The sequence below is a fragment of the Alnus glutinosa genome, chromosome 10 (assembly GCF_958979055.1).
Source record: "Alnus glutinosa chromosome 10, dhAlnGlut1.1, whole genome shotgun sequence".
Lineage (NCBI taxonomy): Eukaryota > Viridiplantae > Streptophyta > Magnoliopsida > Fagales > Betulaceae > Alnus > Alnus glutinosa.
This window is the reverse complement of record NC_084895.1, coordinates 26,581,627-26,604,252: the sequence shown is the minus strand read 5'-3', so window position 1 is coordinate 26,604,252 and position 22,626 is coordinate 26,581,627. Positions and strand designations below refer to the sequence as shown.

Sequence of the window (22,626 nt, the reverse complement as noted above, 5' to 3'; positions counted from 1 at the left end):
TTTGTATTTAAGATTTTATGTTGAAGTGAGATTTTTCAGAATGAGAATAGTGGTTTTGCAAGAATAATGAGGTGGTCAAAAAGTTTCTGGTCGAAAATCAACGACACTCCGATGCTTAAATTATCATATTTATATTTAAAAGTGAAGAAATATATCATGTGTGTTACCGGTTCCCTTTTCTATAAGGCCCCTCTTTTTTCTATAAAAGATAAGGTAGTCCTCATGAAATTTCATGTGGGACAATTATTTCTCACCGTATTTTGTAAATTATTTTTCTGAAATATAACCAAATGTCCATCTAATAGGAATCGTAGGTCCATCACCTAGTAGGTTAATTAATAAAGACTTCAATGGGAGTAAATTAATTAATTTCTAAGGTCCATCTCTAATTCATTTGCATTTACATTTTTTTTTTCAAATTCAATGCTGAATTTGAAAAAAAAAAAATGAAAGAAAAATTATCACCTACCCTCATTGAAGTCTTTATTTATTTTTAGTTCCCATTAAAATTCAGGGAAAGGAAGGGTTTTTCCGAGCCGCGAGGTCTTTTGGTGGTTATACCAAAGCCTTCACTACAAGTCTCAGTTTTCCTTATCAAATAATCAAAGATAAATCACATTGCCTAGACTCTGGAGGCCACCGTAATTGACCACAATTCAGGCAAAATATTTCCACAATTCAAATGAACTCTCGTTTTGGTAAAGAGTTTTGCCAATGGTTATTTAGAGTATTTTTAATTTTTTTATTTTAAAAAGCATGAATATATTTTATGTGCACTTACAAAAATGTTTTGTTTGTTTCGGCTTAATATATTTTTTGAAAAATATTTTCTGTATTTTTCAGTATTTTGTGCGACTAAAAATGATAGTCAAACCGTAAATATTTTTAATTTCACCAAAAAAGCTTTTATAGTTTTGAAAAATGATTTACATTTTTAAATTTTGTAAATCATTTTTTGAGTATAAGTATCTCCTTATCAAACAGCCATACCAACACCAAGCTAGTACCAGGCCACACCCGGATCACTACTGAGTTATCCTTAAATCACCATTGAGCCATCCTCCGACCACTACCGAGCTACATTGAACCACCATCGTACCACCACCGAGCTGCTTTTGGATCATGATTAAGCAACTCCCAGACCACAGTTGAACAAGAACAAGTTACAACCATTAGGCCCCTGTTGAACTATCACTGTACAACCTACGAGTCTTCGCTAGTTCACTATCGAAACTTAAATTATTAATTTTTTATTAAAAAAAAATATATTAACATTTTTATGTTGTGATTAATATAATTGAACGAAAATATAAATAATATTTATGAGTTTTTGTGCCCATCAAACGCGGAAATATCTTTTAGATGGAAAACAATTTTCTGAAAAACGATTCTCTTTTCGCCGAGTGAAACAGTGTCTAAGTCATATTTGAATACTTAAAAATATAAAATATTAATAGATTTACAAGAAGTGGAGAGAGGTATTGACGGGACAGGAACACAGCCCTTCAAGTGGTGAGGAATCGAGGATGAACTTTATTTGGATTTTGTATCTATTTTTCTTTTCTTTTTTCCTGGCTGAGAAAGTGGGAGAGCTTTCCTTACTTAAATGTGGTCAAATATGGTGGCCCCAGGCATGTGAATAAGAGAAGACGTATCACCACCAATGACCTCACCACCCATCAAAAATGTGCCATCAATCATTTCATACAACATAAATATATATTATATAATGGATTTATCAAATATAATGGAAAAATGATACTTTTCCAACTCCTCCCACTTAATTTTTACACAATCCTCTCATATTGTGTAGGTCTCATACATGTGGGTCTCACCCATAGGAGTCATAGGACTCACACAATATGAAATGAGGATTGTGTGGAAATTGGGTCGGGTTGTAAGAGAGACATTTCTCAAAATAATGAGGTAGGCAAGAGTGTGTATGTATATATATACACACAACAAAGAACAATAAAAGATGGTTTCTAACTAAGGCCTTCAATTATGATAAAAGTAATTATAAATTAAAAGTCTAATCATTTACATTTAGAAAATAAATCTATAAATTTTTGAAAAGTTTCACTTATTTACTTTTTTTAAAAGCCTTATTTACATTCTTGAAATTAGTCTAACGTGCATAATTTTTTCTCTAAAGTTTATTTGAATGGAATGTTTAGAAGAATATAAAAAGTTTTCAAAGTGTATAAATTCTCATTATTTTATGCATAATAAATAGAATTGCAAGTACTCTTCTCAAGATCAATTGAGTCAAAACTTGATCAATTTGATCAGGGCATCAATGAAATTTAAGGTGACTAACACTAATAAAGAGTAAGTAATTTTTATCATAAGATTGAAACTCATTTCTTAATGTGTATCTAATCACATAAAAAATTGCCTTGAAGCCAATAAACCACCGCCCCTTGTGGTTATATAGAATGATTAACTTTCTTTTAACATCTAAATTAAGGACAATTTTTTCAAACCATTTATGCAGTTATATTTGTCAAAGATTCCAGAGTTAATTGTCTAACTACAATATGTGCTGCCAGTGCGGGCATCTTGACTCTCTTTACCTAAACCAAAAACAAAAAGAAGCACATATTGTGTGTGTGTGTGATTTTTTTTTTTTTGTTTTATTTTATTTTGTATTTTATTTTATTTTGATATTAAGACACTTTGTGCAGAATTTGTTGTTTTTGATAAACTGTTTTAGAGGTTTGAATGGTCCCAATGAACAAAATCTAAATACAATATGAATTTGAAGACAAAATAGTCAAAAGATTCTGTCCCCAACGGAGCTGTATTCACGTGAACATATTCAATGCACCCATGTGACAACTCTGTTAAAGTCTCCTGCACGCCACGCTCAGTTTGGAATTTTTTCCCGTTGATTTTTCGTTCCTGCCGCTCAGCATACCATTTGGATGAAGCCAAAATACAAAGCCATTTGGTGATCGAAGCTTTTTCAATAAAGTGTGTGCAAGTGCCAAGTGGGTGGAAGGATAATAATGATAGTACAAAATTAAAATAAAATAAAGTAAGTCAATTGAGAAGGATCCCAGCAAGCATATCCCTCAAGCTGCCCCTACTCCTGAAGCTTTTCCACAAGATTCCAATCACTTGTGCATTCGCGTGCTTTTGGCTATCTTAATTTGCTTCGTTTCCTGATTCATTCTTCCGTCCTACCGAGAAAACCATGGATGCAGAGTTCATTGTTACGAAAGTGGGAGAGTTCATTTTCTCTAAATTTTTAGAGTCGCTGTATGAAAATTTGGCGGTTCCAAAGTTTTGGGACTTCGTACGCGGACAGGGACTTCAAGAAAACCTGGACAAGTGGAGAACAACGCTGCCAGCTATTCAGAAAATGCTTGACAATGCAGAGGAGAAGCAATATACTGACACGGATGTGAAAGAGTGGCTGGATGATCTCAGACACTTGATTTACGATGTGGACGACATAGTGGATGAGCTCACCACTGAAGCATCCACGGCTGAAAATAAGGCTCGCCCAAGCAAGGTACCGAAACTCACCTCATCTGCTTGGATTACTCCTTTTATTCCAAGGTATTTTCAGATCGATAGTAGGCTGCGGTCAAAGATAAAGGAAGTCACTGATGGATTGAATGATATCCTGACTCGGAAAGGTCAACTGAATTTGAAGGAAACTGCTGATGGGAGGTCACGTATGAAAACAGTAGTAGAGGCGCCAACTTCTGTTCTTACTGAACCTCATGTTTATGGCAGGGAAAAAGATAAAGAGGCTGTGCTGGAATTGTTGCTGGGTGAAAAATGTAGTGAGGCTGGAGTCTCTGTGATTTCTATACTCGGTATGGGGGGTATAGGAAAGACAACTCTTGCCCAGTTTTTATTTAATGATGAAAAGGTGCAAAACTTTTTTGATCCAAAAGCATGGGCTTGTGTTTCTGAAGCTTTCGATGTTGACAGAGTGACAAAAGCAATTTTACAGTCTCTAACCCATGAGAACTGTGATGGCAAGGATCGGAATTGGTTGCAAGTCAAACTCAAGGAGAGACTGAATGGAAAGAAGTTTCTAGTCGTTCTTGACGATCTATGGAATGAGAACTACCAGGACTGGACTATCCTACTTGCTCCATTCCTAGCAGGAGCTCCTGGAAGTAAGATTATCATCACAACTCGCAATGAGAAAGTTTCATTAATGACAAGTACCATTCAACCCCATCGCTTGCAAGTGTTGTCAAAAGATGATTGTTTGTCTTTATTTACCCAACACGCATTGGGGGCAAGTGATTTCAGTGCAGATCGAACCCTTCAAGACATTGGTGAAAAAATCGTTGAAAAATGTCAAGGCTTGCCTTTAGCAGCAAAGACCCTCGGAGGCCTCTTGCGCATTACACGAGACCGTGCTGAGTGGGAAGAAGTACTTAAGAGCAAGATATGGGATATATCAGAGAAGAGCAGTAGAATTCTTCCGGCTCTTATGTTGAGCTACCACCATTTGCCTTCACATTTAAAGAGGTGTTTTGCGTATTGTTCAATATTCCCCAAGGACTATGAATTCAAAGAGAAGCATTTGGTTTTGTTATGGATGGCAGAAGGTCTAATACAATCACAAGATGGGGACAAACAAATGGAAGATTTGGGTAGCAAGTATTTTCGTGATCTGTTGTCAAGGTCCTTTTTCAACCAATCAAGCATGAAGAAATCACGATTTGTGATGCATGACCTCATCAACGATTTGGCTCAAAGGGTTGCAGGAGATATATGCTTCAGAATGGAGGATCGAATTGGGGGTAGTGATGGAAGTAGACTTCCTAAAAAGGCTCGGCACTCTTCTTACTTGGCTGCTAAATACGATAGCACTGAAAAGTTTAAGGCTTTTTTTGAGGTTTCTTTTGAACTCAAATGTTTGCGTACGTTCTTGCCTCTTATGCTTCCACGCCATTGTAGATGCTATTTGACTCATAATGTTTCTCTTCAATTGTTGCCAAAACTACTATGTTTGAGAGTGCTCTCTTTGAGTAGGTACTGCATAGTTGAGCTACCGGATTCAATTGGAGATTTGAAGCATCTACGGTATTTTGACCTTTCTTACACTCAAATTAAAGGCTTGCCTGAATCGGCAACTACTCTTTACAACTTACAGACATTGATATTGAAGGATTGTTTTTATCTAAAGGAATTGCCTTCAAAGTTGGGGAACCTAGTCAACTTGCGCCACCTCAACATTCTAAATGCAAAAACGTTGGAAGGAATGCCTCCTCAAATAGGTAAATTAACTTTTCTCCATACATTGTCTAATCTAATTGTGGGAAAAGGCAATTACTTCGTGTTAAAAGAGCTAGGTTCTTTGTTGCATCTTCGAGGGACGCTCATCATCTCAAGATTAGAGAATGCCACTGGACTCAGGAATGTGAGCGATGCTAAGTTAATTGAAAAGTTCAATCTTACTGAGTTGCACTTGGAATGGAGTGTCAACGTGGATGATTCACAAGACAGAACAAGTGAATTAGAGGTACTTAACATGCTACAACCAAACGAGGCTTTGAAAGAGCTCACTATTAGCTGGTATAGCGGTACACAATTTTCAACTTGGTTAAAAGGTCATTCATTTCGTTGTATGGTGTTGCTAAGGATTGAAAATTGTAAAAAGTGCACATCATTGCCACCAGTCGGCCAACTACCATCACTCGAACAACTTTTTATTGTAGGCATGGCAAGTGTGAAGAATGTTGATAAAGAGTTTTATGGGAATGGTTCCTCGCAACCTTTTAGTTCCTTGAAGATTTTACATTTCGAGGATATGAAGGAATGGGAGAATTGGAGTCCTAATGGGGGGTTCCCACACCTACTTAAGTTTTTTATTGGAAAGTGTCCCAAGTTGGAGAAGTTACCAATCGGGCCATCACCATCACTCAAAGTCATTTCCATTGAAGGCATGGACAATGTAAAGAATATTGGTCCTGAGTTTTTTGGGGAAGGTTGCTCACAGTCTTTTGAATCCTTAGAGTTTTTAAAATTCAAAGATATGAAGAAATGGGAGAATTGGAAGCCTAATAGAGAGTTCCCACACTCATGTAAGCTTTTTATTGAAAATTGTCCCAAGCTATTGTTGGAAGAATTACCAAATCACCTTCCTTCACTAAAAAATGTTCAGATACATGGATGTCAAGGGTTGCGGCATTCATTTTCAGGCTTTTTGGCGAATGAGGTGTTTTGCAGAAGTGAGGCTGATTTCCGTTTACTAATGTCCAATTCTCTTTCATGGATTCCAGAACGATTAATTTTTGATATAGAAAGACTAAGTTTTACAGATTTTAAGGAGATGACGCATTTGTCGTCAAATGTGTTGGCATTACTACAACTCCTCCCCTCTCTTCGTGTTATAGCGTTTAGAAACTGTCCAAAACTAGTTTCTTTGGGAACAGAAGAAGTAAAAGAGCAGCCACACGTGTTGGCATTCCCTTCCACGCTGAGAGAAATTGAAATCCGTAATTGCAATGCCTTGGAATCTTTACCCGAGGCAGTGATGTACAACAACACGTGTCTTGAGAAGATTATGATTTTTGGATGTGGATCGTTGAAGCACTTTGAAATAGATGGGTGTCAAAAACTAGTTTCTTTAGTAGCAGAAGAAGTAAAAGAGCAGCCACACGTGTTGGCATTCCCTTCCACGCTGAGAGAAATTGATATCAGGTATTGCAAGGTCTTGGAATCTTTGCCCAAGGCAGTGGTGTACAACAACACGTGTCTTGAGAAGATTAAGATTTCTGGATGTGATTCGCTGAAGCGCTTTGCAATAGGCCAGCTACCTCAAACTCTAAAGCGACTAGAGATAAAATATTGCGAGAATATGGTGATTTTGCTAGGCGTTGATGATACCAACAGTCGCAATAGCAGCACATCTCTTCTTGAGTACTTGTATATTGATAATTGCCCATCTCTTAAATCTTTGGGTATCCCAATGGGAGAATTACCTGCAACACTGAAAGACATCACCATTGATGATTGTGAAAAGCTGGAGTCAATAGCAGAGAGCTTCCATCCGGATTCGTCTCTTGAAGAAATTGTTATTAACCGTTGTAAAAGCCTTAAATCCTTACCCATGGGCATACACACTCTCAACCATTTAGAGAAGGTTTCAATTTTTAAGTGTCCATCTCTTGTCTCCTTCCCGGACAGAGGGTTGCTCCCAGGCAACATTAAGAAGTTATGGATTTCTGAATTGGGCCTACACGACAGCATACTCAGCATCACCTCACTTCAACATTTGACAATCTCGAATTCCAACAACATTGAGGCCTTGATAGATCGGGGGTTGCACAGGCTTACCTCTCTTAAGTATCTTCAAATTAATGGATGTCCGAATCTGGTGTCCTTTCCTGCAGAGAAGATGCTGCCTGCGTCTCTTAGTAGCCTCACCATCATACGCTTCCACGATCTGAAATTGCTGTCTTCCAAAGACTTTCGAAATCTCACCTCTCTTAAAATGCTGTGTATCAAACAGTGTGAAAATCTCACATCCTTTCCAGAGGATGGCTTGCCTCCATCGCTTGAGATACTCCTGATCAGAGGTTGTCCTCGGCTGAAAGAAATCTGCAAGAAAGATAATGAAAGAGAGTGGTCCAAGATAGCCCACATCCCTCTCGTTAAGATTGATGGCAGATTCATCTTTGACTCAGAAGGGGAAGAATCCAGTAATGACTTTGAGGAATCCAAGTATTAAGGTCAGCTTATTGCCATGTCACTTCTTTTGCTTCTGGCTTTTCTTCGACTTCCATCGGGGAAGGCTCAGTGCTTCCTCCTGGAAATAATTAGGGTTTCTGATATTCTTTCACATTTTTCATCTCCTTTGGAAGATTTAAACACATTGAATTTATTTTTCTTTCTCTCATTTCTTTTGTACAGAATGAACAGCATGCGATTGGGGTTCAACAGAGCCGTGTGTGGTGGGTCCACTATGCAATTCATCTCCACGAACCACACATCACGCTGTTCTGTTATGGGCCTAAAGGAAGCCATGAGGCATGATCTACTTTATTTATTTCATGCTTTGCATGTGTTTGGGCGTAATGGTTATATTTGACTAAGAAACAATCTCGATGTATTGGAACTTGGGTTTGTATTTTTGTTAATTTTCCTATTTGGGAATTTTGTACTTATCATTGGTATTGCATAGATATAAGAGGCTCTTTTGTTAGTGCTTGAATGTTGGCGTTGGAGAGATCTTATTGCTCCAATTTCTTAATGTTCTTGTTGGGTTCGCATAAATGCATAACAGGTGCTTGTTGAATTGCCTCACTGACCAAGCGGAGAGTTAAAGCCTCCCAACTTTGAAGTTTTTCATTACTAGTTAGTTAAAGCCTTTGTTGGCTTGGCAAAAAAACACTCCCAGCCTAAACACCATACCCAGAGCATATATGCATTTTTTCCAATGATTTGACGTCACACCCTTGTAGGTGGAAACCGACGTGTTCAATGAAGAAAATGTTGGTCCTAAACAGGATATTGATGGTAATATTTTGCTCTGTTTTTTTTTTTTTTTTTTTTGTTTTTCTTTAATTGGTAAAAAATGACAATTAGCTTTATTGCATAGAAGGAACCATACTGATCTAGTTGCATGTCTATCAACGTCTTTCAAGGCAAACAGTAATGGAGAAGGGAAGGGATTATCCTAATGCAGTATCCCTCCCCAGGAACAAACTGGTCGAGATTATGAATATAAAGAGGTATGCCTTACTGCTCATGCAATTTAATTTTATAATTTTTAGGGATGTTGTGTATCCAAATAGACAAATTCCTTTTTAACTGAGCAAGAGTATAATTGTTGTTATTATATGTTTATTCTCATATTACAACAGAGTAGTTCCGGTAGGAAGTATTGCCCTACTCATTAGAAAGCCATTAGGTACATATTTGATGAATCTTTCTCCCATCTTTGTTGCTTGCAGATAGTTCAAAAAGCTGATGCAGTTGTTACAAGCTTCTAAGTACAATCTTCCTGAAGTGATCATTACCCTTTTTTTTTTTTTTTTTTTTCTTTTTTTTCTTTTTTTACTTTGCTGGTTATTGCTAAGATTGCCTAGCAAAAAGGAATACTTATGCATGTACAATACTATCAAGATTTTATTTTTGTTTAGATATTAGATGTCGTTTGTTCACAACACGCTATGATCCTGAAAAGGACAATCAATTCTCTAATATTTTAAGGTGTGCCACTCTATTTTGCAGTATGGATTGCCTTTTTTTTTTTTCCCTCCTTTTTTGTTCTTTTCTCTTTAAATTGTTTCCTCTGCAACCAAAGAATGCACTTATGAACACGAGAATACTTTTAACATTTTTCTGGTGATTGAGATTGGTGAATTATTTTTTTTTTACTAGTTTTGCAGTGTTTCTCTGCATAAATGGCCTTACAGACTTGCAGATACTCATCTTTACTAAAAAAAATAAAAAATAAAAATAAAAAAAAGGCCCCAAATCTTTGGAATTATATTGTTCAGATTAAAAGAACTACTGCATGTTTGTTGGCAGATAATTTTGGAGATATTTAAATAAATGGCAGTGAGGCACAAATAGATTAAAACATTAAAAAGAAAAAGAAGAAGAAGAGTATTTTACGATACTAAGTGCCCTATATTGGTCAAACACAAACTTAACAATGTGTATATAAGTTCTTAGACAACCTTCTTTTTGGACTTGGCATTTCCGGTATGACATTCGCAGGAAATTAAACCCAATTGAAACCTTCTCAATACAAGTTGATTGTCAATTTAATCAATTTTCATCCTATATGAAGTGAAAAATTCAGACCCTCACTTTTACTCACACATATAGACGTCGGTCAAGCTGAAAATATTTTCCTTTTTATGGCAGAAAAAGTAATGCAAACAAGTTGAAAAGGTCATATTCTCTTATCTGCTGAAAGGAAAGACACTCCTTAATTAATTAGTAACAAGCTACACGCCTCAGGAACTTCATCACAAGGGCAGTGACCAGCCAAGCTGATCTCATAATACGGAGCTTCCGATACCTGGCGTTTCACCTAAAGGCCCCAAACGGGATTCACCCAGGGGTCTTCTTTGCCATACATGAGGCAGATTGGTGCATTGTTCATTTGACATCTACAAGTAAAAATAAACTGCAAATCCATAATTTGAACCAAAAAAAAAAAGGAAATAAGGCACAAGAAATATTTGTGGCAGTTTGGACTTAAGCACTATTCACCTAGATAAAGCGTCCCTAAAAGATAATTGTCCCTGAGGAGCAAACATAATAGAGTCAAATGATGAAGCGGCAACTAGATGCTGTGTTGTCTCAAGTATACAAGAAAACACTTTGTTAACCTTCGTTAAATGGTCTGCAAAAACTTGTTTGACTACCTCTACAATACTTAGGATCATTTATTTTCTGCCAATTGAAATCACATGATAAAATTTGAAGTTACTTTTACTCAATAGACATTGAATATGTAGAAGAGTATTTGAAGCAGCTTTTCTTCTCAGAACTTAAGGATCGAAACGTGTCTAGAATGTCCTGACAGTTCAATTTCAAAATGATTTAAACATATAAATTCTAGGGAAAAATACAATATAGCCCCCCAAACTACCATCTTTTCTTCAAATGGTCCCCAAAACTACCAAGGCTGGCACTCTGCTCCTCAAACTACCAAAACCTTTGAAAAATGCCCATTTTGGCGAAATATCTTCATAATACGTCTGTCACGTGTCATTTTTAATTAAAAGAATTCAAAAAAATTAAAAAAAAATAAACTAAAATTTTATTTCTTATTTTTATTATTTTTTTGAAAAGATGGGTGTTTAGGGTAGCGTTATTTCCCAACCGCGACCTGATCTTCCCAACAACCCTCTGTTCATCGTTCGTTTGCAATGCCGTGATGACCGATTTTATAACCGGACTCGGCGAGTTCCAATTCGCAATCATCAGCTTTCTGATCTCGGCCGATCTCAAGAAAATATCCTCCACCTGAGAGAAAAACTTGTGATCCTTAAGCCCCAGGTAGCTATTGGCCAACGTTTTGAATACCAAAAAATCACAGAGAGGAAAATAGATATGAATATCAACGAACAAGCTCACGACCGTTGATTTCTCCGTAAAAAACCGATCGAGGTCTTCCACAACAATGATAGACTTGCTCGTTGTTTGTAATAAAACAAAATTCAAATTTGAATCATTCATAACCTTCAAAAGATCAATATCATAGACATTAAAGGATAGGAAATTAGCTCGGAGAGGTGGGGACGAGTTTGCAACTGCAGACATGCATCGTGCCCAACGACGATGGTAGAAAGAAATTGTATGTCCTTCAGTTGATTGCAATATTTTTTTAAAATAAAAATAAAATTTTAGTTTTTATTAGTTTTTAATTATTTTTTTTAATTTTTTTAATTTTTGAAATTTTTTGATTTTTTTTTTAATTGAAAAATGACACGTGACAGGGGTATTATGAGAATATTTTGCCAAAATGAGCATTTTTCAAAAGTTTTGATAGTTTGGGGGACAAAGTGCAAGTCTTGGTAGTTTGAGAGGTCATTTGAAAAAATGGTAGTAGTTTGAGAGGCTAAATTTTATTTTTCCCTAAATTCTAAATTTCCACGTTACGAGCCTTAACTTCAACTTTTATGAAGATCGTATATAATAATATCCACTTGGATGAATGTTTTACATGATCTTAAATGTGATGCCCATCGGTTTGAGATGTGATAATGGTTTGCAACCTGACTAGGCAATGCAGGAACATATAAACAAAAATGGACACCGACTGATCTAAAGACCACTTACTTAAACTTACATGATTTCTGTGAGCTTTCTCACACTGGAAGGCAGAGGAAATGTTCCAGCCCATGCAAATACTTTTGCTAGTCTAAGAGATCTTATGGGGTTTGGTAGAAATCCCCATACAACTTGCTAGTCTAAGCACTCAATAAAAAACACTTGGGGCTTCGTATCTTTTCTTGAATATTTCAGAATGACTTTATGGCTTGGCCTCTTTTCACGAATGAGAAATAATTGTTGTATAACTCTTGATATAATTTTCGTCCAACTTTGCCAATGTGACTATTTATTTTTCATTTTTCATTTTTCTTTCCAAAAACGATGAACCCATTGTGAGGGAAAATGTTAGGTCATTTTCTTAAAAAAAAAAATGAAAAGAATAAATTAAAATAAACTGCCATATATGCAAAGTTGACAAGAATTATGTCATGAGTTATACAACAATAATTTGAATGAAACTCTATCTTTCTAAATCGAATCAAGTCCAACCCGTAAGAATAAAGATAACCAAAACTCAATTCTTAATTATACGGGGATATAAAGCAGCCAGATCGAGATTAAACCAAATTCAACAGTTTATTGCTAATCATATTTTTATTTTGTAACCATCTTATAATTGACGTGTCAATCTCAACGAACTCTTAAATCAATAATAAAAAAAAAAAAAAAAAAAAAAAAAAAAAAAAAAGATCCAAATTATTGTGAAAGCCACTCCATGATGTCCTTAGCCTGCAATGTGGCATAAGCATTAAAGCATCCTTTATTTTTTGGACGGAAAGCCAATGAAATGCTCGATCTAAAAAAAATTAAAATTGAATTATCTAATAAATTGGTTACTAAAATTAGAAAGGAATACATTGAATTCAACTGGTACGAAAACAGATAAATTATGTAAAATTTCCACTTTTTGCTGGTAGATGGACTCCAATTAATTAATCCCACCCTAGCTACCAAAATAGCCCTTATTTTCTTTTATTTTTTCTCCTAAGTAGGGTGGGATTAATTAATTGGAGTTCATCTACCAGCACAAAAAAGAAAAAAAAGTAGAATTAAATTTCAATAGTTGAAAAACTATGAAAAATTTGTTGTCGATTATTTTTACAGCACTTAAACCAAACCTTTTTTTTTTTTTTTTTTTGACTCTTGCTTCCTTTTCAAAAAACTCGGGGCTTGTTTGACAAATTAGTTTTTGTTTTCATTTATTAGAAGTGTTTTCAAGAACAAAGACAGAAAACCGTTTTATGTTTTTTTTTTTTTTTTCATTAAAAAAACACTTGACAAAATATTTCCGAAAACAATGGTTTAAGCCATTTGGATAACTGTTTTCAAAATAGTTTTCACTTATGAGTTATGAAGAAAACAAAAAATTGTTAAGCATTTCTAACTCTTGGAGCTGTGAAGAAGAGATATATGCAAAAGTTACATCAATTTTTTGGAATATGCAAACAAACAAGCAAAAATTCAAAGCAACAAAGCATACAAAAACTGTCCAGAAGCCTAGAAAATAGGAGGCCGAAATAGAGAAGAAAATACACCAAAGAAATTCAAAATGTGGCACCTTCTTTTCTTCTTCTAGTGCTAAGACTGTCTTAGCCAGTCTAGATAGAGTATCATTACTGATACTTTTGGATTGCACACTAGTAGAGTCATTTAAGCTTGGATGAACCTCGGTAATAAATACACTTGCAAAAAAAACCATACCAGATCAGCAACCTCCTACAGTTTCTGCAGAAACAGAAGTTAAGGAAATTGTTTCTCTGGCATATTTGTGGAATTGTGGCTATCACAGTCAATATGTCCAAAGATTTTGTCTACCAGATGACGAATGGGATTGTGGCTATCACGGTAAAACAAACTTATTTCTTTGTCCTTATCAAATGGGTGTATTTTACTTATCAAATCCAGGAAAATCAAATAGACTGTACCATAAGAATAGGTTTCAACTACAACCAAATGAAAGTACCAAAGTTAGGCAATGAAAATATCAATAAAAATGTCCTTAAAATAAAATAATGTACATCCATGTTTGCTTACTGGGTATAAACTATACCAGACCCTCACTATATACTGTGGTTGTCTATGAAGTCTTTAAAAAAAGTAAAAGTAAAAGCAGTTGAACATAACTATTCTGCCATATGAATGAAAGAACATCTAAGCAAGGAAAGGACTAAAAAACACACACACACAATAGAGGAAAGAACACCATTTGGAAGATTGTATTATGTCATATAGTATACATTTAATTGGAAAAGGGGAACGATTTTATCATGCTAAGATCAATAAAAAAAAAAATTGCCAATGTAGCTACCAAATGTATGTTTGAAAGAATCTAAATTGTCACCTTAGTTGCACACTTTTCTTGTTAGTGGATGAGTCCAAAACTCAATATAATAATCGATATTCTTTGCACTCATTTCATGTCTGTTGTGAAGAGTAGCATTGCTCATTCAAAAAATAAGGAATTACATAAACTTTCAATTCAGAAACCACTAGAAAACAGAGGTGTTTGAGTTCGGCAACCTTGCCCTGTGATTGAGCTTATTTAAAATTTTGTGAGATAAAATTTTGCATGAGCCTATACAAGCTCATTGGTGGAAAAGGATTAGAGATGAAATAGAACATGAAATATGATTTGTGAGTTCTTCCAAATGGTAAAGATTCTGAATTGCAAACACACAAGTTGCCCCCCCCAAGGTTGGAGCTCTTAACAGGCTCGTTGTTGGGTTAACAGTAGTCGCTTCTCATAAACATATCACTTGCAAAACACAGCTTTTAGGGTTTTAATTTTTCTGTCATTTTCAGTTACAGAGGAATAAAAATGTTATAGAAGCTTGAATGAAGGCGAATCGGTAGTTGAAGGGAGAGCTTGAAATTGAATGCGAATGGGCTGAGATGCAGCTAGAAATTGAATGAGGGTTCTGAATCTCTGATGCACGAAATGATGAAAAAAAAAAAATTCTCTCCCACGATTCGAACCAGAGATCAACATAACTGTGCGCGTTACTTTGCACTTAAACTTAAAACTTGTTTTTTGTTGATTCGCGCATTCTTTCTCAGAGAACAGTTTTCACTTTTTCTCATGCATTTGTAGAGTAGCACTTAACGCGCTCAACCAAATTCCACCAAAACACAGTAATTAAGCCCAACAACCAAACAAGCTGAATTCATTCACGAAACAAAATCTTTGAACTTTGCACCACCATCGATCTGCATTATATAATAAACAGCAAGACCTCTTAGACTCAGTCAGTGACAAAAACCTTAAAACTAGGAATATATTCTTCATTCTTGTCTTCATCGCTGGCTCTGTTGTCCTCAAGCTGACTTGCTTGGTGCTTGAGTCAATGGCGGCAAGCGCGCCCATGGCCGCCAAAGCAGATATTGCATGCAACAAGGTGCTGAGTGACATGATCCCATGATCCCATGTGTTTCTTATGTAGTCAGTGGTGGGTCTGTGCCGGCCGCTTGCTGTAGCGGGATCAAGTCCCTCAAAGATGTGACTAAGACCACGGCGGACCGCCAGAGCGCTTGTAAGTGTGTGAAGCAGGCTATTAGCGGGATTCCGTACACTGATTATAATATTGGTCTAGCAACTGGACTTCCTAACAAGTGCAAGGTTAACCTTCCTTTCAAGATCAACCCCTCTACAGACTGCAACAAGTATGACTGGCTTTCTCTCTCTCTAGCAGCGTTTTCGATCTTATGCATGACGATTATCATACGACAACTGTAACGACCCAAGGAAAAGCGCTAGCCACATCTGCGCTATCACCCCAAAAGGACTAGTCAATTTGAAGCTTCCTTAGAATCCATTATAAAGCCCAGTTTCACCTAGTAACTAGGCAATGTGGGACTTAGCACCCATGAATATCTATATAAACTACTCACTCTATGTAAACTATTCATCTCTTCCCAATATGGGACCGGGGTGTTACAAACTCCCCCCCTTAAACCCCTGACGTCCCCGTCAGGGCCATGTCATGCAGTGCTCCAGTACCACATGACCTGGCGTTACTAGGTGGCTTTGATACCATTTGCAACGACCCAAGGAAAAGCGCTAGCCACATCTGCGCTATCACCCCAAAAGGACTAGTCAATTTGAAGCTTCCTTAGAATCCATTATAAAGCCCAGTTTCACCTAGTAACTAGGCAATGTGGGACTTAGCACCCATGAATATCTATATAAACTACTCACTCTATGTAAACTATTCATCTCTTCCCAATATGGGACCGGGGTGTTACAACAACCGTAGTAAATCTTATATTTTATGGGAGGAAAATGCTAGCCATACCTACGCTTTTGTCCTCATGCTGCTCCTCTTAATTATAGCTTCGTCTTAATTTGTAGTCTTCTAGTTGTAAATCATCCACTTGATCTTGCTTTTAGTTCTATCTACTTTGCCTACGGTAGAGATCAATTCGGTGGATGTATATCTCAGTTGTCACTAAATAATCACATTTGCTACTTTATCCTTACTAATTGCGTTTTACTTCTCTTAAAAATCACACTTTAATTTTAGTGGTGAACTTTAAAATGAAGCCCAACAGTCAATTAATCAATGCATTAAATTCTAATGAAGCCAATTCACGTTATCTTTGTGTGTAATGAATTGAATTGATGATCAAAAGCATTCAATGTAATAAATTCTAATGAATCCAATTCAATGGACAACGCAATTTGGAAGCCAACGCGAAGAAAACGTGTTTGGCGCGGCCTTGTGAAAAATAATATTAAAAAAATTATAACATCCATTTTTTTGGCTCTTTGACTTTATAGAGAGTTACTAATTAACTTACTGACAAATGTTAGACTCAACATTTGATAAAGAGTTGTTAAATGGTAGTTTTTGTGAATATTGTTAAAAATTTAAAGAAAAACTAAACATAAACAGTTCATCGTGAGTGCTCTAATGCTATTACCATAAAAGCATGCATGCGGCCGAAGCTTGTTTTTGAACCGATAATCCAACCCTTGATCCTTCGGCCAACAACCAATCAAATCGATCTTTTGATATGTGAGGCATTTCTTATTGGGGAAAACACACAAAGGTATACAGAAAGATATGAGGAGAAAACAATAGGATGACCAATTGGAATTTTATTGAACATTAATGGAACACAAACTAAATTATTAATGGCTTAATATCTAGGACTAATGTGGCAATACTATTAAGTTTGTGACACTAAGGAGTTAAACTTGACCTGAAAATAGACTATTTAAATTTTTTTTTTTTTAAAAAAAAAAAAAAAAAAAAAAAAAACTTTAGAAGAACTGGATTAATGTGGACATTTCACGATCTAAAACAATTTGGGATCATAGTGGAATATGTGGTAAACACAAATATTTGGGCAGTCAAAGAGAAGGTAACTGCAAGACTCACCTGTTCCGGACAGCTTCAAATGCGGAAGCCACATGTTAGGGCAGGTGGGCCGCGCAGTCTCTCTCTTAGGCTTTCTGAATTTTTGAGAAATTCGAACAACCTAATTTTAGGAGATCATGATCTCTCATTGTGATGACTAAATTTGATTGTTTTATTAAGATGGAACAGAGGCTACATCAAACTACAATGTCAAGAAGGAAATTTGTAGTAACCGTAGCACCAACTCAATTGGTTTATAGAATCTCAATCAAAAAGCATTTTACTGTCAATTTCTAACTCATGGGAAGATCTCATGTATGCATTATATAGAACAAATAATCCTAGTACGTAACTATATTCAAAAGTAACCTGATAATCTATAGAGAAAAATGAGACAAAATTAACAAAATGAGATCTACAAGTAACAGCCAAAAAAATTAATCTTCATGGCCTCAACTTAATAAGGTTTAAAATCAGCTAATTGCAGTTGAATCCACTTATTACCATTTCCTCAGTTCCCGAGGAAAATGTAATGCTGTTTTTTTTTTTTAGTGAGGGGTGGGGGTGGAGAGCACATTTCAATTGGCACTTTGTCATTGGATGTTGATCTCACAATATCTCATAGTGAAAATGTTAAATCATGCATACTAGCAAATCAAACCTTGCGTTTAATGTTGTACTAAAGTGAATCAAATAAGATACAATCAAAATGACATACCCATTAAAACATGACATGCCAAGAGATATTGCTAAATTAGTTGGAGACCACGCCTCATAAAGGAGAAGCCTCATAAAAAGGAAGTCACTAGTTCAAATCTTTCATTCCTCCTCTTCTTTGGGCACAAAAACTTAATTTTTTTTTTATTTTTTTATTTTTTTTTTAAAAAAAAAAATGTCAAGCAGAAATCTGAGGTGCACAGAAGTCCATAAAATTATTCAGGTTACACAAACAAGTTTAAAGTTAATGTGAGGTAGAGGTACACATGACAGATAGCCAATAAACATTTTGTTTCTGCATACAAAAATTATTTTTTCTTTCATTCTCATTATGTATAAAGGAATTGGTACATTTCAATGGTCCTCATTTAAACATGGCCATTTCTCTGTTTTGATACCAATGACATCAAATAAATATACAACAATTTTGGGCTACTGACTGTCATTCATATGTCCAAGTATGCCTTTTCCAATGTATACAACATATTTGATTAGCTCAAATTATCTAAATTTATAAGCTAATAAGAATGGCATTTACTGATCAGTAAGGATTCAATGGCCAGTCAATTTCTAGGTGGCAGCAACCAAACAAACCTTTAACTCTCTTTAGTGCTGCTTCCCTATGTTGCAATAACAGATGTGAGGTCTCATCTAAATGCTTTGGCACGTCTTCATTTTCTCTTTTTCGGGGCGATTTTCTTGAAAAACTTTTCCATTTTGATTCAAACTTACAAGCTACAAATACAATTAAAAAAATAACAATCAATCTCAACAACCTCCAACCAATATGTATTATCGATAAAATTTTTTTAGCAAAATCTCAAGTAGAGACATGATAAGATAGCAAAAATACAAAAGTTTATTCACAGGATCTTAGAGACAAATATGATACTTCCAATCGTTCACCAGCAGGGTATATATGTTTACATACAATAGTAACACACAAAGAGGATCATATTTAAACAACACTCAAGTATGAGTACATGAAGATAATTTATATTCAACCAATATAAATTCATAAACAGCCTCAAATGTTATTTTGTGTAGCAAAGGTTATGGAAACAATGTTGTCTGACAAATAAGAGCGGATTTATTTAAGGCAGAAGTGCAAAATTAGTCCGTGGTTGCACCAATTTCAATTAGCTCCATAGGATTTAAAAAGCGACTTAAAACTCCTTGTGCTAAGCAAAAATAACAAATCGCTCCCTACCTTAAACCAAGAACCTCACTCTTCACAAAATCCCTTTCCAACTAACAACCCTCATCATCTCCAATTGATGTAAAAGCGAGACCATCCAAATTTGGCCTCTAACTGAATTATTCTAAATAAAGCTGATTGTAAAATTGGACAATATGCTCCCTTATTTCTGTAAAATCTGAGGACAAGGATCCATTAACAACTAAAGAATCCACGGTATTGTTTCTTCTACTGGAATTTGCCACAAGATGGAAAATTTTAGTGTTCTTATCTCCCTCTCTCAACCACAGAGCCCTTAACTTTTTCCTCCAACATATTTCTTTTAGCAGAATAAACCTCTAAATCCCTAGAAATTTTTTCTCCACATTTTAGCATCAAATAAGGGTCTTGCTTCTGCAATAATATTAAGGTCATGAATTCCAACCAAAAGATCCTTTTTTGGCTTTCCAATGTTACCAAAAACCTCTTCATTCCATTTTTTCAGATCCATTTTCATGGCTCTCAACTTAAGCACCAGAATAAAACTAGGGTAACCCTGAAAATTGTATGACATCCACCACTTTTTCACATGTTCCACAAATCCCTTTGACTTCAACCAAATGTTCTCAAACTTAAAATATCATATGCTCCTAACTGCAACACCACAATCACGCACCACAAGGAGGCGGTCCAAAAAGATTCTAGGAATCTCCTCCAAGTAACATTAGGAAATTGAGCTTCTCAATTAGGCAATAGGAGAGACCTATCAATTATGGACTAAGACGGCAAATCTCAATTATTGGACCCTGTGAAATTCTCACCAACAAGAGGGATATCCATTAGACCCTAATAAAAAATGAATTCAGAAAAATCCAGCATAGCTAGGGACTATTGATTGTCGCCTAATCTCTTACACGGATATCAGGTAACATTAAAATTACCACCAATACACCATGGCATCTCCCACCAACTAATTAGTTCAACCAATTCATCCCACAGCTGTTTCCTATCATTATCATCATTTGGACCATAAACACCAACAAAAAAAAAAAGGCAATTGTATTGGTCCCCACAAACTTCTTAATCTTTTCCACCACCCTCCTATCCCACAATAACAAAATCCCTTTGAAAGCCCCTATTGATCCCAAATAACACCAGTCCACATGATGATATCCCCATAAACTAACATCACAACCCTAGAAATAATCTTCATCTTAGTTTCTTGTAAACAAACAATGCCCACCTTCCAATCCCTAAAGAGACCTTTAATCCTCAACCTTTTATCCCTATATCTATCATCTTTTTCACAATCTAGAAAAGAATCTTAGGCTTCATAAATAACAAATATTACCCCTCTGCTCCCCCTTAACCTCTACTAGAGTAACCTCCCTTCAAATCATAGTTAATGGAACAGGCCAATCTCTTTAATTCACGGTTTCTTCTGTGTAGGAACTAAGCTTGAAGAACAACCCGAATCATTCGGTTTTGACTAGCTTCAATGGTAATAAATAGGGCCAACATCTTATCCTCAAACCCCTCACAATGACACCTAATCTGAAGACATCAATTCAGGCAACACAGATTCTTTAATTACAGCAAGGGGATGGACCATCAAAGGCTCACTTTCCTGCAAATCCTCTACAGAACAAGGCACCACTTCCATATCAGATGACAAAAAATTTGAGCTATCGATAGAAGCAGGGTATTTTGAGCTATCGATAGAACCACTTCCATATCAGAATAAGGCTCATTGTCACATGTGCCGATGTGAGAACAGGCGAGAGAGAGAACTAACATATTGTCCCCCAAAAACATTGAATGTTTTGCGACATTCTTGTCAAATTCTATAACTATGAGACAGCATAAGCTCACAGGATGTTAGCTACTTGGTGTCTGCAAAGTAAGAAAAGATAAGTCTTTAAATCTCACAGAATAGAAAAATACCTTCACTTTGGTCCTTAAAACCTCGGATAATACATGCACATACCCATGGCCTTCCTGCACGAGAGGCTTTTGCACCACCTTTAAGTTCACCATTATGTTGTTTCAGACTACACAGAAAGTTCCACTTTGTTAAAGTGAATATTAATGGGACTTGTCCAATTATGAAGAATACCAGTTCTTTCTACTGTGGGAACGAAAACAGAACCCAGCAGGGAAAAATAAAAACAGTGAGATAAGCCTTAGATACTTAATACTTTTTGGGTAGAACATCTCAAACAATATTAACACTTTCAAAGTAGAAATAAGAAATAAAAGAAAAAATATATATAGAAAAAATTCCAGCTTAGGAAGCAGCATTTTTTTTTTTTAATCCAAACTCAGATTTGACTATTTCTTAGGCCGAATCAACATGCTAACACAAAATATAAATTACTTCAGGTTTTTGAGCAATTGAGGATCAATTACAGATAGCATTAATTAGATGGCATATTTATGCACCGTGTCTAATGAGATTACAATCGAATAACACAATGAGACATTTAAAGAATTCAATTTAACACACACAAACAAGCCCTCATCAGTGAAGTAAATATTAGCTTAGACATAGGCTCTTAATCAAATTACAAAGCTTGAAAAAATATGGAAACTCTTCGAACCAATTACATACAAAACAAAAAAAATCAAACCATTTGTGCAATAAACTAAACCAAATTAAGATTGAACCAGGTGACAATTTTCAACAAATTTATCAAATATCCCTTCACAAATAACAAATTGTGCCATAAAAATATCAAACGTACCGACGAGGGAAATCGGTGGTGACCCCAACGTAGGTTTTGATGGGGATATTGGTGGAGAGAATGAGGTACACGCACCATGATCTGGAGCTCAATTTAGGAAGTGAAATTCTTGGTTTTGGCGGTGATGATGATGCCTTTATTGGGTTGGGGTTTGGACTTTTAAGAGATCGGAATGTCCTGGACAGCGGCCTCGCCATCTTGGGTACTCTGTTTTAATCTTCCCTTCTAGACTTGTAGCGAAGGCTTTGGTATAACCACCGAAAGACCTCGTGACCCGGAAAAACCCTTCCTTTCCCTGAATTTTAATGGGAACTAAAAATAAATAAATAAAGACTTCAATGAGGGTAGGTGATAATTTTTCATTCATTTTTTTCTTTAAATTCAGCATTGAATTTGAAAAAAAATATATATAAATGCAAATGAATTGGAGATGGACCTACGAAATTAATTAGTTTACTCCCATTGAAGTCTTTATTAATTAACCTAATGGGTGATGGACCTACGATTCCTGTTAGATGGACATTTGGTTATATTTCAGAAAAATAATTTACAAAATATGGTGAGAAATAATTGTCCCACATAAAATTCCAAGAGGACCACCTTATCTTTTATAGAAAAAAAGGGCCTTATTGAAAAGGGGAACGGTAACACACATGATACATTTCTTCACTCTAAATATGAATATGATAATCTAAACATCGGAGTGTCTTCAATTTTCGGTTAGAAACTCTCTGATTGCCTCATTATTCTTGTAAGAACACTATTTTCATTCCGAAAAATTCCACTATAGCATAAAATCTTAAATGCAAAGGACACCCCCTCCAACGGTTCCCTAAAACGTTCAGAAAACAGT

The 22,626-nt window shown here is 35.7% G+C and overlaps 2 protein-coding genes and 1 long non-coding RNA gene across 6 annotated transcripts; 2 read left to right on the top strand and 1 right to left on the bottom strand.

Moving 5' to 3' along the window:
* Window positions 1–3,211: 3,211 nt before the first annotated feature.
* On the top strand, window positions 3,212–8,191 carry LOC133879926 (putative disease resistance RPP13-like protein 1). 3 transcript variants are annotated; one of them, XR_009902161.1, is made up of 3 exons: window positions 3,212–5,058; window positions 5,162–5,252; window positions 7,891–8,191. XR_009902161.1 is itself a non-coding variant. In XM_062318744.1 (3 exons), the coding sequence occupies exon 2, from the start codon at window positions 5,696–5,698 to the stop codon at window positions 7,706–7,708; it is 2,013 nt and encodes a 670-aa protein (XP_062174728.1). In that variant the 5' UTR covers window positions 5,259–5,550; window positions 5,694–5,695; the 3' UTR covers window position 7,709; window positions 7,891–8,191. The 3 variants fall into 3 exon arrangements, 2 of the variants coding, with proteins under 2 accessions (XP_062174729.1, XP_062174728.1); XM_062318744.1 differs by lacking the exons at window positions 3,212–5,058; window positions 5,162–5,252 and adding exons at window positions 5,259–5,550; window positions 5,694–7,709; XM_062318745.1 differs by having other exon boundaries at window positions 3,212–5,252.
* Window positions 8,192–8,479: 288 nt separating this feature from the next.
* Window positions 8,480–9,025, top strand: LOC133879927 (uncharacterized). The gene is made up of 3 exons (XR_009902162.1): window positions 8,480–8,496; window positions 8,582–8,711; window positions 8,934–9,025. It is a non-coding gene; the product is annotated as an uncharacterized LOC133879927 (long non-coding RNA).
* An 800-nt stretch (window positions 9,026–9,825) lies between these two features.
* Window positions 9,826–22,074, bottom strand: LOC133879448 (structure-specific endonuclease subunit slx1-like). 2 transcript variants are annotated; one of them, XM_062318020.1, is made up of 3 exons: window positions 21,774–22,074; window positions 20,974–21,080; window positions 9,826–10,103 (listed from the first exon to the last, which is right to left on the bottom strand). In XM_062318020.1, exons 1-3 carry the CDS (start codon window positions 21,968–21,970, stop codon window positions 10,093–10,095), a joined length of 315 nt encoding a protein of 104 aa, XP_062174004.1. In that variant the 5' UTR covers window positions 21,971–22,074; the 3' UTR covers window positions 9,826–10,092. The 2 variants fall into 2 exon arrangements, with proteins under 2 accessions (XP_062174004.1, XP_062174003.1); XM_062318019.1 differs by lacking the exon at window positions 9,826–10,103 and adding an exon at window positions 18,135–18,587 and having other exon boundaries at window positions 21,774–22,070.
* Between the last annotated feature and the right edge of the window lie 552 nt (window positions 22,075–22,626).

What these genes read in the sequence shown, in the direction of transcription:
- LOC133879926 (XM_062318744.1), top strand. Translation starts at nt 5,696, where the DNA reads ATGGCAAGTGTGAAGAATGTTGATAAAGAGTTTTATGGGAATGGTTCC.
- LOC133879448 (XM_062318019.1), bottom strand. Translation starts at nt 21,970, where the DNA reads ATGGCGAGGCCGCTGTCCAGGACATTCCGATCTCTTAAAAGTCCAAAC. An exon ending in ACCACCGATTTCCCTCGTCG is followed by an intron (nt 21,081 to 21,773) that starts GTACGTTTGATA and finishes CTTTCTGTGTAG; the next exon opens with TCTGAAACAACATAATGGTG. An exon ending in TTTTAAGGACCAAAGTGAAG is followed by an intron (nt 18,588 to 20,973) that starts GTATTTTTCTAT and finishes TTGTATTTGTAG; the next exon opens with CTTGTAAGTTTGAATCAAAA.